General features: G+C 60.7%; 2 protein-coding genes and 1 long non-coding RNA gene across 9 annotated transcripts in view; 2 read left to right on the top strand and 1 right to left on the bottom strand.

The window, feature by feature from the left end:
- AKT2 (AKT serine/threonine kinase 2) overlaps positions 1–3485 on the top strand; it is a 49389-nt gene extending 45904 nt beyond the window's left edge. For all 4 annotated transcript variants that reach the window (XM_026010034.2, XM_072752694.1, XM_026010036.2 and 1 more), the window contains exon 14: positions 654–3485. In XM_026010034.2, coding sequence (XP_025865819.1) covers positions 654–733 — 80 coding nt within the window. In that variant the 3' untranslated portion in view covers positions 734–3485. The remainder of the gene's footprint in view (positions 1–653) is intronic.
- A 1922-nt stretch (positions 3486–5407) lies between these two features.
- Positions 5408–7125, bottom strand: LOC140598258 (uncharacterized). Its single transcript, XR_012000496.1, has 2 exons — positions 7001–7125; positions 5408–6380 (listed from the first exon to the last, which is right to left on the bottom strand). It is a non-coding gene; the product is annotated as an uncharacterized lncRNA (long non-coding RNA).
- On the top strand, positions 7123–10992 carry CCNP (cyclin P). 4 transcript variants are annotated; one of them, XM_026010041.2, is made up of 6 exons: positions 7123–7503; positions 8703–8792; positions 8875–9030; positions 9568–9726; positions 9803–9954; positions 10530–10992. In XM_026010041.2, the coding sequence occupies exons 1-6, from the start codon at positions 7258–7260 to the stop codon at positions 10864–10866; spliced, it is 1140 nt and encodes a 379-aa protein (XP_025865826.2). In that variant the 5' UTR covers positions 7123–7257; the 3' UTR covers positions 10867–10992. The 4 variants fall into 4 exon arrangements, with proteins under 4 accessions (XP_025865826.2, XP_072608813.1, XP_025865823.2 ...); XM_072752712.1 differs by having other exon boundaries at positions 10579–10819; XM_026010038.2 differs by having other exon boundaries at positions 8703–9030; positions 10530–10920.
- Positions 10993–12476: the final 1484 nt, after the last annotated feature.

The raw sequence follows: 12476 nt of genomic DNA, 5'->3' as shown, positions 1-12476 counted from the left end.
GTCCAGGTACTCGGGTCTAGGGTCTGGGAGCCCAGGGACTGGGGAGACGTAGAGGAAATGCCTGTCCTGGCCTGAGAGGACAGATGGCTTCTTGGAGGAGGAGACCTAGCAGCTGAGCTGCGTTCCAGAAGGCAGAAGGAATGGCTCACAGGGATGGGAGCTCTGGACTGGAGTGTTGCAGACACTGGAGTAGATGGGGGAAGTGGGGGGCACAAGGCTGAGCAAGAGCATCTTGAGGGCCACTGAGCGGAGCAGGGGCCTGCTGTGAGGGGAGCCCTGGAAAGGTTCCCTGCAGGAGGGGGCCAGAGTTGCATCTGGCCTTCAGAGTCCCTGTGGCTGAGGAGGGAGGCTGATTGGTGGGGGCAGCGGTGGCAGCCAGGCAGGGGACAGAGAGAGGCCTGGGCTAGAGAGAATGGCCCCAGACGGGGAGAGCAGAGTTGGGGAGCAAGCAGCCCATGGGCCCGGGCTCTGGTGGGGGGGCCTCTGTCCGGGGAGAGCCCCTGGGTCTTCCCTGCCCGGTTCTCCTGGACCGGACCGCTGCATGTGGGGTGCGTACTGTGTGTGGTGCCTGTGGTCCTTCCTGATGCCCTCGGGGTGTTGCACCCTCGACAGGCCCATTCTCCCCAATCCACCCGCACCCCCCCTCCCCACAGATGACAGCCTGGGCTCCCTCGAACTGGACCAGCGGACCCACTTCCCCCAGTTCTCCTACTCGGCCAGCATCCGCGAGTGAGCAGTGCCGCCCACCGCCACTGATGCCGTCGCCGCAGGAAACACGCACGGCTGCCATCACCGCCCCGGGGGCTTTTCTCTGTGTTTTTAAACTTTTATTTTGCCTTTTTTGTTTGCATCCCCATCCCTCACCTGCTCACCCCCATTTCCAGTTTTTTCTTCAGCCCTCTGCCAAACTCACCCCAGCGGTCCCAGCGGCCCTGCCTCCAGGATCCTGTCCTGTCCTCACCTTTGTGCCCAGACCAGGATTTGGGAGACTCTCCACCACCCACCCCAGGACCAGGCCTTTGGGCGGTTGGAGAGATTCCGGTTTTTAATCAACATGAGCCCCAGCGAGGGGCAAAGCGTGGAGCTGTGGGTCCTGCCTGAGTTCCTGGCCAGGCACCTGCCAGCAGCCTCCCTCTGTGCTGCTGCCTCTGTCAGAGGCTGCCTCCTCGTGGGACACGATGCCCAGCAGACAGTGCCCTGGTGCTGCCTTCCATGCCCTGCATCAGGCTCAGAGTGGCCTGGCTTGGGCAATCCAGGCCCTCCCCCCACAGGGGTGGAAAAGCAATAATGTCCAGGGACAGGCGGAGGCCTTTGGAAGCTGCGGGGTTGGGGGTTCAGGGATCCCTGGTGTAGATGTGGCCTGGTCTACCCTGTGGGAAATGAGGAGGGGCCCGGGGGATGGGCACTGCCTCCTTAGCCTGCCTTCCCCAGCCTCCCAAGCTGCTCTCCTGACCCTGTGGATGAGGCAGGAGGAATATTTGGGGACTAGCCTCCCCGCCACCCAGTCCTGTGCCTTACCAGGGCTTCCTTCCAGCTGGCCTTAACTCCTGCTGGATCCCGGGCCTGGCCCCAGCCGTTTCCAAGGATGGGGGCTGGGATTACCCCCTTCTTTCCGCCTGGGGCGGAGGGGTGCCAGTTCCAGCTGTTACACATCTCGCACCGAGACAGTATTGGGCCCCATGGACTGGGGTCGAAGAGGGGGTATGGGTGGGGGTCTCTGGTACGTACTGGGGGGCAGCCTCTGAGAAGGGGAGGCTCCGTGGCCCCTCCCTACCTCCCCCTCTGGGCCCCACGTTCTGCAGCCTTAAGGTGAACATGTGTCCATGCTGTGGGCACACGTGTGCGTGCCTCAGACTCTGTGTGTCTGTGGATGTGCCTGTGCATCTGGGACGTGGATGCACACGGGGGTGTGTGTGTGCATGTGTGTTGGGTGTGTGTGTGTGAGGGTAAGTGTGTCCCGGCCTTGAATGCGTGGTGTGTGTGGGCTTGGGCCCTGTCCCCGGCCCAAGCGTTGCATCCCGTCGGGGAGGGGTGCTGGCCTAGTGGGGGAGCCACACCTGGGGCCCATTTGCTGCCCAGCCTCCCTCCCCCTCTCTTTCCCCCTCCTCCCTCCCCCCAACATCTCGGGGTGTGTGGACCTTAGTTGTGGCTTTGATCTGCCGGCCCCACCTCCTGTACTAGGTAGTTCAGAGAGAGACATCCTAGGGTGGGGTGAGGGTGGTTTGGGTGGGTGGGGGGGGTTCTTTTTCCTTTCTGTGTGTGTATGTCATTTATCTGACAATTCTCTGTCCTCCCCACTGGCCTTCCCTGTTCCCCCCATTTGTACGGTACAAGCAATAAAGACACTCATTGGAGACCGGGGCCCGCCGCCCTGGGCCATTCCTTGCCTGCAGAGCCTGGCCCCACTGATCCGCTCCTGGGACCTGTCCACTGTGGCAGGACCTGGGCACCGGGAGCCGAGCCTGGCCTCCGGCTCTAGGGGGCGGGCAGGTGGGGCTCGGGGTGGGTCCCTCTGCGGGTGGAAGCTGCTGAGGAGCTTGGAAGCTTCCTGGAGCTGGGGTGTGGTGGCACGGTGGGCAGAGACCATTCTAGGTCTTCAGAAGCTGCCCAGGCAAGAAGAGGTAGCGGGGAGGGACAGGGTGGGCCAGTCAGGGTGACCCTGAATGAGGAGGGTGTGTGGGTCGCCACTGAGCCCTGGGAGTGAGCGTGAGGGGGTGGATGCACTGCATGCGGCCCTTGGGCCCTGGAGCCGGGCGGTGCCTGCACGTCCGCTTCTCCCCACTTGGGCTAAACCAGGGAGCTTTGAGGGCACCACACGCCAACGCAGGAGCCTTGGTGTATGGACGGGAGTCGTGGTGGCTGTCGGTCGGGGGCACCTCTCGTTTGGCTACAGCCCTCATAGCTCTGGGATCCTCTGACAGCTGTCCCATTTGTCCTGGGGTGCCCGTGCTTGACTCTCCCCACACCTCAGGCCCAGGGTTGCCCTGGCACAGGTGAATTTAATGTCGGATTTTGCCAGAAGGGGTTAGGGCTGCTTCTCACGTGTGGAATCTTTGAGATCTTGAGTGAGGGTAGCAGGAAAGTCAGATTCAGTTTATAGGAATCTCCGTTCGCTACAGCCAAGATCCCAGGAATGCGTGGCTTTTTCTAACTTCATATGGACTGTATTATTTATTTAATTACAAAAGTATGTTCTCGTGGTCCTAAGACAAACAGCAGAGAAGCTTCTAGAGAAAAACCTAGTTTCCCCTCCGGCCGAGGCCTCCTTTCGCATCTTGCCCCCCCATGGAGGGACACCCCGAGCCTACCTCAGTCCCCTGGGTTGCCTCACTGTCCCCAGTGCGGGGCCCACAGGCTGATGAGCCACTTCCCTCGGGTGATCGTAGTTCCCACACGTAGTGGTGCTTACTTCTGTAGAACTTTTCCTGGAGGGAATTTCAGGTGGGAGAGTTTTAATAAAATTTTAAGCAGTTGGAAACATTTAATTCTGAGTAGATTAATTTGTCTTTTGTCGCGTGCATGTGGGAAATTTCACATGTTCAAAGAATAACGCGAGCAAAGCCGAAGCATGAGGAAGAGAGGAGTGGAAGTCAGCCCGGGTCCCAGGTCCTGAGCAGGCGGACAGGGCGTCAGAACAGGGCTCCCCCTTGGGTTTGGTTGTGGGGGTGCATGGCTCGCTGCCCAGTTACTAACGCGGAGCCCCTGGGCTCTACCTGCCACGTCCTAACCGGTGCTTCTCCTGCGTGTGGGCCTTGTGGATGGGCTGTGTCGGTCACTGGTAAAAATGAGGGCCTCTAAGCCCTCTCTGTATTTTGGGGACCCCCTCATGGCCACGACGCAGATGTGCCTCAACTGACCCAGCTGCCTCCAACTGACAAGAATTGACTCGGTCTCTAGGTTTTTTTTGCTGCTCCCGGCAGTGCTGTTAGAAACCTTAACGATCCGTCTTTCCCGCACTCTCTCGCCCACATTCCAGGGTGGCTGTATTTTTAATACGTGTCAGCTTTCCCCACAAAAATGTAGTGATTCACAGATTTTTAACGTCATTTTTAAAATAATTGCAGGTGCAGGCTTGTAGAGGAAAACTTCCAAAAGATTAGTACTAAGATGATTCTAGGTCTGAAGCACCTGGAAGTCAGGACCTGCTCAGAAGCAGGCACGGCAGAGCCTTCCTGGTGGGAGGCTGGAGGTGGGGTGTGTGTGTAAAGGGACACTGGGGACCTTGGAAAGTGCCTCCCTACCCCGGGCTGAGAGCACAAAAGTTGTAGCCTTGCGCAGGGTTATACCCAAAGTTCACAATCGAGTTTGCACGGAGATGAATGCTAAGTGGTGGGAACAGACCTGTCGGAACGGACGTCCAGGTAATTCCTGTAGCTGCTGTGCCTCCGGGGTGTGGGGGGGAGTGGGTCCCCCATTCCTCACCTGTGGGCCCCAAAGTGACTTCCTTCCAAAGTGGGCCGTGTGGAAAGGGGAAACCCGACAAGCACTACTGCCAGCCAGGCGGTCAAGGGTAACATCGACGGTGGAGCTCCCGTTGGCAGGAGGTGCCCCTGGCAGGCGATCAGGGTGGTGGTTGTGACGGGTGCTACTAGGGCGCTGATAGGGCAGGTGGTGTGGGGTGTACGGGCCACTCTGTCTCTGCAGCTTCCCCGGAACCTACTTTAAAATTTGACTTTAGGGACGCCTGGGTGTTCAGCGGTTGGGCGTCTGCCTTTGTCTCAGGGTAGGATCCGGGGTCCCGGGATCGAGTCCCGCATCGGGCTCCTGCAGGGAGCCTGCTGCTCCCTCTACCTGTCTCTGTATCTCTCTCTGTCTCTCATGAAGAAATAAAAGTATTTTTAAAAAGTAAAATTTGACTTTAAAGGAAGTGCAGAGAATTCTCACCTGCCTTCCCGCAGGTTGCTGTGACGTTTTCTGTTCTCTCCCCCCCCCCCCCCCCCCCCGTATGTACCTCTCTGCCCTGAAACAAGAACGTTCTCTTTCTTGACCACAGTTCAGTTATTCAGGTCAGGAAGTTAGTACCGGAACAACCCTCTTCTCTCCGAGCCTTATCACACTTGACTAATGGGCACACTCCTGTCCCTGTCTACAAAAGGAGAAAAGTCCCCTGGCTAATGACCCCGGTGGCGTTCGGTTGTCAGGTTTGAAACTTACAGGCCAGTTGTTCCATAGGATGTCCCTCAGCTAAGGCTTGTGGCCTGATGTTTCCTACGGGATAGTCCAGCTACTTGTGACGGGAAACTTGAGAAACGATGAGCCCTTCTCCGAGCGTCCTCTCGGAGAGGCTGGTGAGGACTTCGGTCCCTTAAAGTGGGGTCTGTCACGTGTCTCCACTGCGGTTAACCCTTTCCCTTTGTAGTTAGTATCTCGCGTAGAGATACGCTGAAAGCAGAGAACTCTAGGTTGGTTGGTTGGTTTTTAAAGATTTTTATTTATTCATGAGTGACAGCGATACAGGCAGAAGGAGAAGCAGGCTCCACGCAGGGAGCCGGACGCGGGACCCGATCCCACGTCTCCAGGATCACGCCCTGTGCCGAAGGCAGGCGCCAAACCGCTGAGCCACCCAGGGATCCCTGAACTCTAGGTTTTGATCAAGCGTCCGGGCAAAGGGCACAGCTAGCACAAAGGCCCTGGGGCCCACAGGCACCTGATGCATTTGGGGATTCCCATAAAGAGGCCCAGGTGTGTCCAGTGGCATAAGGGAGGGGGAGAACAGGAGGAAATGAGGTTAGAGAGGCACCGACGGGCCGAAGGGACCTTGTGGCCAAGGTGAGGAGTCTGGGTGATCTTGTCTGGCCGGAGGTCGTTGGCTCAGCATCTCTCATTCCTCTGCTCACTTTTTCAGCCTCGCTGACTTCCCGGTGCCTGAACATAGCCTTCCCTGTCCTACCTCAGTGCCTTTGTTCATGCTGTTTCCGCCGCTTGGAAGATTCCCCCCTCCTTTGCATTCCTGGCTCCCTGCCTTTCGGGTTTCACTGTGCATCACCTCCCCAGGGGGCCCTTTTTAAAAAGATTTCATTTATTCATGAAAGACACACACACACACACACACACACACACACAGGCAGGGAGGGACACAGGCAGAGGGAGAAGCAGGCTCCATGCAGGGAGCCCGACGCGGGACCCGATCCCACGTCTCCAGGATCGCGCCCTGGGCCAAGGGCAGGTGCTAAACCGCTGAGCCCCCAGGCGTCCCCGGGCCACGTTCTATCCAGCCTGTCCGCTTACTCATCAAACAAGTATTTCTTGAGTACCTGCCATGTGCCAAACTCCGTTCTAGGCACTGGGAATACAGCAATCGAAACACCACACAAGCCTTGCCTCCCTGGGGTTCACACTCTCGTCAGGAGGGAGACCGTGGGTGAGGTCAGGCATAAGAGCTAGGAGAGAGTAGTACAAAGAATGGTGATAGGGAATCCTCAGGGCAGCCGCTTTCAGGGAGAATGTAGCATTGAGTAAATACTTCCAGGGAGGGATCTCCGAGGGCAGAGCAGCGGAAACCGCCAGTGCAAAGGCCCTGAGGTAGGAGCGTGCCTGGTGTGGGTGCGAACGAGCCAGGAGGCTGGTGCGGCAGGAGAGACACGGGGGTGGGGGATGAGCTGTGTGTGGCGCTGGGTGGGAGGATAATAAAGGACCTCGCGGACTTTCAAACAGAGGGAGTTGGGAGCCACGATGGAGTGCTGAACGCAGGCCGAGTGCGGTCCGACTTGGGTGTGCACAGGCTCGCTTCTGGCTACATGGGGGGGACAGACTGGCGGGGGGGAGGGACCGGGGAGCAGCGAGGAGTCGCGGCGCTAGTCATCGCGGGCCGCTTGTCCTAGTATTTTTTTTTTTTTAAGATTTTATTTTTTATGAGACAGAGAGAGTCAGAGACACAGGCAGAGGGAGAAGCAGGCTCCACGCAGGGAGCCCGGTGTGGACTCGACCCCGGATCCTGGGATCACGCCCCGAGCCACCCCGGGGGCGTCCCGAGTCGTAGTAGGTTTGAAACAATCCTTACCTTACAGCCGAGGGAAGGGAGCCTCGGAGTAGCCGGAGTTTCTGACTGCAGGTGCCTGACCTTAGGTTTGAGGGGCTGGAGCCAAGCGGCGTAGCCGTCGCCAGCGCCTCTGCACCTGCCCAGGTGAGGCGTGCTCAGCGCGCATGCGTACAGGCGCAACTTAAAGCGCCCGCCGCCGGCCGTTCGCTCCAGCAGGAAGAGGGGCGCTCGGCTGGTCCACCGCCGCCCCCAACGCCAGCGTGGAGGATGCCGGTGAGATGCGGCGGCCGGGGTCCCGCCTCCCGGCCCTCTCCGGCGCTGACCCCCGCCCCTCTCCCTTGCAGAGCCCCGCCGCCTCCCCCGCCGCCTCCCCCGACCGCATCCCCGACGGCCCGCGGGGGTCTCCCGGACGCCGGGAGGGGCCCCGCGGGCCGTGCGCGCCGCCGGGGCTGGCGGAGGCGCTGAGCGCGCTGGGGCTGGAGGGGGAGCGCGAGTACGCCGGGGACATCTTCACCGAGGTCATGGTGAGCGCGCCCCGGGGCAGCAGGGCGGGTGGGGTTAGCCCCGAGAAAGCTGGCGGCTCGGCCGCCCCCGCAAGCCCTGCCTGCAGCCCCTTGGTAACCAACTTGTCCCTCGCAAGGATTCGTTTCCGGGCACTTGGCGATGTGCCAGCAAACGTTTTTGAGCCTGTTCTAGGCCCTGGGGACGCTGTGATGAACCCCCCGGCCTGTTCTTGCGGACAAGCCGACGCAGGAGGTATTGGCAGAAGGGCCACGGAGGCCAAAGCGCGGCCCGGTCACCGGCAGACACCTGCGCAGGATAGGCCCTGTCGGAATAAAGGCGGCGGGGCCGAAGTTGGTTAAGAAACTGCAGCGGGGAGTTGTCCCTCCCCAGCCAGGGACCGCCGGGAAGTGAGATACAGGTGTGATCCAGAGAGAAATCCCTGCCCTTTGGGGCCAGCGGCCTGGGGAGGCAGACAGACGCACAAGGAAAGGCCAGGTAGCTTCAGATCAAAACACTCGAGGAACATGAAGTGCTGACCCGGAGCCGGGGAGGGGGGGCGGGGTGCAGGGTGCAGAGAGAATTCTGTCTGGGAAAAGTCCAGGGAGTTTGAGCTGAGGTTTCAACAGTGCAAGGAGTCGGGGAAGGACCATTCCAGGTGGAGGGAACGATGCATAAGTGCAAAGGCCCTGGGGTAGGACTGGGGCTGTTCTAGTGCACGGCTAGAGAAGGCTGGTGGAGCTGGCGTGTGGGTTGTGAGTGGAGACGGGCAAGAGGAGGTGTTGGCGCAGGGGCGGTGCCTGAGAGCTCAATTAGGGCTTTCTCCCGAGGGTGCTGGAAGCCGCGGAAGGGTTTGAAGTTGGGGAGGTCCTTGGCCAGTTTTGTATTTTAGACCCTCTGGGTGCTCGGAGGACGATGGATTGAGGGTTGGTGACCGCTAGTGGTCTGGAAACCCGGGGGGAGGTGCTCAGGAGGAGCCGTGGCCATGGGGGTACAGGTTGGAGAGGTGGTGGAGAGGGGGGGAGGCGTCCACAACAAAATCCGGGCTCTGACGGGGGCGAGGAATAGACGCGCATTTGGGGAAGACTGTTGGAGGCCGGTTTCACCGCGGCGCTCACCCTTCCTCCGGGGGTGCGAGGAGGCTGCTGCCCTGGGGGCCCCGCCTCAGGCGAGAGGTCGAGGCCCAGGTGTGGGGAATGAGGCCGTCCGTGCCCAACCGCAGGTGTGCCGCGCGCTGCCCCGGAGGGCCCTGCCCCCGACCGTGACCCCGGAGATGCGCGCGCTAGTGGTGGACTGGCTGATCCAGGTGCACGTACGTATGGGGCGGGGGCAGGCGGGAGCGCTGGGCCCGCGTCGCAGCCTGGAGCCCTGGCATCACTCGCGCCCCTCCCCAGGAGTACCTGGGCCTGGCGGGGGACACGCTCTACCTGGCGGTGCACCTGCTCGATTCCTACCTGCGCGCGGGCCGAGTGCGCCTCCACCGCCTGCAGCTGCTGGGCGTGGCCTGCCTGTTCGTGGCCTGCAAAGTGGAAGAGTGCGTGCTGCCCGAGGTACTTCCGGGGTGGGGCCCGGGAGGGTGGAACCCGCGCTCGCCGCGGCACAGGTGGGAGGCCCACGGCGCGCCGAGCTGGCGCGCTACGGGCCCTCGGAATCCCGGCATGTGCGCGAGGCCGGGGCTGCTCCCAGCGCGTCCCTGTAACAGAGGGGGAGACTGAGGCCCAGGGAGAAGCCCCTGCCCAGAGCAGGTGGGGCTCGGACCGAGGCTTGAGCAGTTCTAGTCGTTGCAGTGCTTCACTGGAGTCGGTGCCTAACGGGAGCTCCCCGGGGCTTCCGTTCTACGGGCGAGGAAGCTCCGTCTCAGTTTGTGATGACCCAGTCACGCGGTGGGAAATTGGTAGGGGCTGAACTCGAACCCAGGTCTGGTTCTTTAGCCAAGGCTTCCAGACGGCAAATCAACCGCCCCATTTTGCAGACCAGGAAATCGAGGTTCAGATCGGAGACTGAGCCGCCCCCGGGGCGACAGGGCAGGGAGCACCGCCCCCCCACCCCGTCCAAGGCCCTCCCACCTCTTTCCCCGCCACCCGCAGTCCGCTTCCCTCTGCTTCCTGGGCGCCGGCTCCTTCTCGCGGGCCGAGCTCCTGCGCGCCGAGCGCCGCATCCTGAGCCGCCTGGAGTTCCGGCTGCACCACCCGGGCCCGCTGCTCTGCCTCGGGCTCCTCGCCGCGCTGGCCCGGAGCCGCCCCCAGGTGCGGAGGGGGCGGGGCGGAGGCGGGGGCGGGGCCGCAGGGATGGGGCGGGGCCTGACCTCCGGGGCCTGGCCAGGTGACGCTGCTCGCCGCCTACTTTCTGGAGCTGTCGCTGCTGGAGGCCGAGGCCGCAGGATGGGAGCCGGGTCGGCGCGCGGCCGCGGCGCTGAGCCTGGCGCACCGCTTGCTCGACGGGGCGGGCTCCGGCCTCGAGCCCTCGCTTTACAGGTACGGCTCCAGGGGAGGGGCCCGGTGGCTTCAGGAACCTACTTTCCTGGTCCCCGCCTTTCCGTCTCAGAGAATGAGCGACAATGGCCGGGGAGCGGGGGGGCGCACCCAGACTTCTCTGGGTGTGAGAAAATGTCTACCCTGGGGATGTCAGAGGATGAGGTGTTTGTCCCGATTTGGGGACCCTTAAACCTTGCCCCGGGTGGAAGACGGGGTGTCCCGAGGCCCGGAGATCCGCTAACTGCGGTCCGGGGTTGGCAACCTCGAGCCCCCCAGCTCCCCTCTAGCCGCAAGTGCGGTGTCCCTCCAGCTGCCTGAGGGGCGCCCCTCCTCCCCGTTAACCGTGCCACCGGCGAGTTCCCTTTTCGCCCAGCCCAGCCCCCCGCCCCCACCCCGGGATGGAGCTGGACGTCTGTCCGTCCTCAGCCCCGCTCCGTGCCTCCCCGCGGTTCCGGCTCTGCACCGGGAGGGGGACGACCGGGGCGGCCTGCCCGTCCCCGGCGCCCTCCAGCCACTGCCCAAGCTAGAGCACCCCTGATCGGTCCTCGGGGACCCCGGCCAACGCGCCTTCACAGGTCGTCCTCGCCGCCGCCCCCGCCCCCGTTCTCCGTCTCCCCGCCGCAGCCCCGCAGAGCTGCGCCCGCTCCAGCCGTGCATGGCCCGCGCCGCGCTCCGAGGCCCCGCGCCCGGCCGCGCCGCCGTCTTCCTCAAGTACGCGAGGCCCCAGCGCCAGGGCACGAGCCTCGCCGCCGCCCGCCTGCTCCGCCGCCCCCAGCCCGCGCCTCGCTGAGCCCGGAGGCCGCATCAAAAAAGACTGTTCGTGTGTGTCCGTCTCCCACTTCAATAAAAGAGTTTTTAATCCGGAGCGCTCTCTGTCCTCATTGGTCGAATTCCGCCCTCTCTCGCTTCTGATTGGTCGCTTTCCAGGACTCTCCTCTTTCTGATTGGATGTTCTTTACCCAGTCCCTTAATGGCGGCCGGGAGGTACGATGCAGATGCTGGTCCCGTCCGCCAGGGGGCGCTGGCGGACTTCCGCACGCGCGGCTAAGCCAAGCACAACCTCCTGCTGGAGGTAAAGGAGCTGGAGATGCTGCAACCTGAGGGGCTCTGGGTCTCAGGGTTGGGGAGAAACGAGGGATGGGGCCGGGTGTGTGTGGTGGGGGAGCTGAGACTACGTGCCCCAGTCATAAGGAATGCTACCTCGGTGTTGCCAGGTTGGCAGATTTTGTTCAAGTGAAGCTGAAATTCTACAATTCCACAAGTATCTCTACTTCCGTATGTTAGCAATTAATTCAATATTTCTTAAACGTTGCACAAGCCCAACATATCACATATGCTGGCCTGGGAGAGTCAGTTTGTGATAGTATGGGTCTTTGATAGCAAGTGTTCTATAAAAGGGATCTGATTTACTTAACCCCTAGAGTGCCACGGTGTGAATGGGTAGAAGTCACATAGAGGTGTGAGGAGGATGTGAGTTAATACATATGTAGAGTTTTAGGACAGTGCCTGACACCGAGTAGGTGTTATGGGATTGCTAGCACTGCATCCTAACAGGACTGCACGCTAGGTACACTCATCTCCCGTTTCTACTGAACCCCCAGCACCTAGCTATTTAGGAGGTGCTCAGCAAATCTTTGTTACAAATCAATGGATCTCCACGTTTTTAAATTAAAAACATGCCTGAAGTGATCTCAGGATTTCAACCACAGGAATATTAGACTCTTAACCAAGCCTAGGTTTGAAGGTGCGAGAGAGGACGAACTTTTTGCCCTGGAGATGTTCAAAGCTGGAGGACCAGAGAGAGGGGGCACTCATTCAGCAAAGTTCAAAGAGAGACAGAAGCAAATATTGGTGTTGGGATGGAAGGTGTTGCCTTCAGGTTTGGACCTGTCGAGTGGGACCTACCATGTGGCCCCCAGAAGGGAGATTGTGGTGGCAGGGGGAAGGGGGAGAGGAAATGTAAGCTTGGTGCTTGGGGCTGAGGCCCAAGCCAGGGCCTGCAGGGTGTAGGGGAGGGTGGCAACACGGAAATGAATACATTTACTCATTCACTCATTCATTCAACAGCTACACATGGATGCGGACTCAGAGCCAGGCACTTCCGATCACATACCTCACCGTCTCATGGGTGATAAGAATCGGGGGTTGTAAACTGCCCATTCCTGTGCCGGCCGGTTGCTCACTGCTTTATCTGCATAAGGTAGTTCAGTGTCTATAATCTCTCCGAAGTTGACTCAATTGTTCTCCCCAGGTTACACAGGAGGAAGGCAAGGTGGAGGCCAAGGTCCCAGGTAAGCAGCAAAGGAAGGTCGAAGATCAACCATCTCATTCACCCTGTTTTTCTCTTAAAAGCCTCCCAACGTGCTTCCTTGTCTGTACACTCTTGTATCATTGTGCTGCTCACTCTGGGCTGTGGCTTGGCTGCTTTCCCACTGCTCCTACCCAGTGAGCTCGGTGAGGGCAAGAAGCAGATCTCTTTTGTTCCTAGGGTTGTCCACTCCTCCAGGAAGCCTTCACTCCCC

Source organism: Vulpes vulpes, chromosome 1, assembly GCF_048418805.1.
Source record: "Vulpes vulpes isolate BD-2025 chromosome 1, VulVul3, whole genome shotgun sequence".
In the NCBI taxonomy this organism is placed as follows: domain Eukaryota; kingdom Metazoa; phylum Chordata; class Mammalia; order Carnivora; family Canidae; genus Vulpes; species Vulpes vulpes.
This window is presented reverse-complemented; position numbering and strand designations above follow the sequence as displayed.